This window comes from Dasypus novemcinctus, chromosome 16 (genome assembly GCF_030445035.2).
Source record: "Dasypus novemcinctus isolate mDasNov1 chromosome 16, mDasNov1.1.hap2, whole genome shotgun sequence".
Taxonomy (NCBI): Eukaryota; Metazoa; Chordata; class Mammalia; order Cingulata; family Dasypodidae; genus Dasypus; species Dasypus novemcinctus.
In genome coordinates this window covers 35,769,586-35,771,424 of record NC_080688.1, presented here as the reverse complement: position 1 = coordinate 35,771,424, position 1,839 = coordinate 35,769,586, and the positions used below count along the sequence as shown (strand labels likewise).

Here is a 1,839-nt window from a genome sequence, read left to right as displayed (position 1 = left end):
GTTTTTTTAATAAGTATGAAAAAGGAAGGAGGAAGCACTCCCCAATAAAACTGCAAAATTAATCCTGGCCGGGAATAAAAGAACTGAAACGTGAATTAATTCTGGAAGACAACCGGGCCTGCGCACAGACCCCCTCCGCTCAGCTACCGACTGGAGGAAACTAATAACCGCCGCGAGAAGCATATTTTAAAAGTAAATAGGCGCGGGCGGCTGTGCGCATGCTTAGTGGGGGGTGGGGGAGCGCTCCGCAGAACTGCGCAGGCGCAGAGTTTGACCGTTGAGAATGAACGCGGCGGGGGCACCCGTGCACGTGCGCCTGCGCCTGCGCGGGAGCCGCACAGTTAAGCGAACCGCCGGTGGGGAGAATGGCTTCCAGCTTTAGGAAGCCAGCTACGGCGTCCACCAGCCAGAAGAGAAAGGTGGGTCCGAAGCCTGATCTCACTGAAGATCAGAAGCAAGAAGTTCGGGAAGCGTTTGATCTCTTCGACGCCGACGGAAGTGGGACCATCGATGTGAAGGAGCTGAAGGTGGCCATGAGGGCGCTGGGCTTTGAACCCAGGAAGGAAGAGATGAAGAAAATGATCTCCGAGGTGGACAAGGAGGGCACGGGGAAGATCAGCTTCAATGACTTTTTGGCCGTGATGACGCAGAAGATGGCTGAGAAAGACACCAAAGAAGAAATACTGAAGGCTTTCAGGCTCTTTGATGACGACGAAACCGGGAAGATCTCTTTCAAAAACTTAAAGCGTGTGGCCAACGAGTTGGGGGAAAACCTCACTGACGAGGAGCTGCAGGAAATGATTGACGAAGCTGACCGGGATGGAGACGGTGAAGTGAGCGAGGAAGAGTTTCTTCGGATCATGAAAAAAACCAACCTTTATTAAAGTCTTTTCTCCTGCAAACACATGTCAAGAAGTTTAGCTGCTTGTTGGGTCCTCTGCTTCCACTTTCTGAAACCTTGCTTTACGTGACAGCGGCTATCCCTCCTCAACCCCCTCGAGCCCCCGCTAATTTGGCTAGATAATCCTATTTCCAAATCCCTGGTCCAGTAATAGAATTTTACCAATGCTTTTAACATGACTTTTTGTTGTTTTACTTATCCAGAACAGAACTGGAGTACATTAGGTTGGATAAAGAGCCCTGAAGCTTCAACTCATCCACCGTTTTACCTTGCACAGTGGACATCCATTAAAACGGAACGGAACAGCTTCTTGGGACAAGAAATGTGGTTCCCTTGTCACTTCTTTGGTGGTCACTAATTGTTTTACTTCATATATCATTCTTTAATTTTCAAGTCATTGTTCTAGCAAGATGAGGTGGACTCTTTCAGCAGTCCATCCTAGCCATTACTTTTTACTTGAGTACTAATTTAAAGGAAAATAGTTTGCTCACTTACTTACTTAAGGGACTCAGGAAGGATACTGTTCTAAAGAACAGACATGCCTTTAGTGGTGGTAAATTGTGCAACGTATACTATTATCTGTTTTCACTGCATGCAAATGAGTCTTCATTTGTGTGTATGTTAGCTATTGTGGCTTATCCAGGGCCAGTACATATGTAAACCAAGGCTACAGAATAAAAATGAAATATAACATTGGCCTAAGCAGAGTATAATTGCTTAAGAGACTGAGCTAACTAGTGATTTTGAGTAAATATTTGCAATATAAGGACTTAATAGTTGAGAACTTTGTAAAATATGTATGTCTATATTTTTTTAAGCTTCTCTATCAGATCAGCTAATGTTTTAGTTACTAGACTACCATAACATAACTTTAGTCATTTTATTACTGGTCTATCACAAGTCACTACCTGCTGATTCTTAGAACAATTTGGCTCTTG

The 1,839-nt window shown here is 44.6% G+C and overlaps 1 protein-coding gene across 1 annotated transcript; it reads left to right on the top strand.

The window, feature by feature from the left end:
* The first annotated feature begins 327 nt into the window (after positions 1–327).
* On the top strand, positions 328–1,592 carry CETN1 (centrin 1). The gene has a single exon (XM_004447387.3). It carries the CDS (start codon positions 366–368, stop codon positions 882–884), a length of 519 nt encoding a protein of 172 aa, XP_004447444.1. The 5' UTR covers positions 328–365; the 3' UTR covers positions 885–1,592.
* The last annotated feature ends 247 nt before the right edge of the window (positions 1,593–1,839 follow it).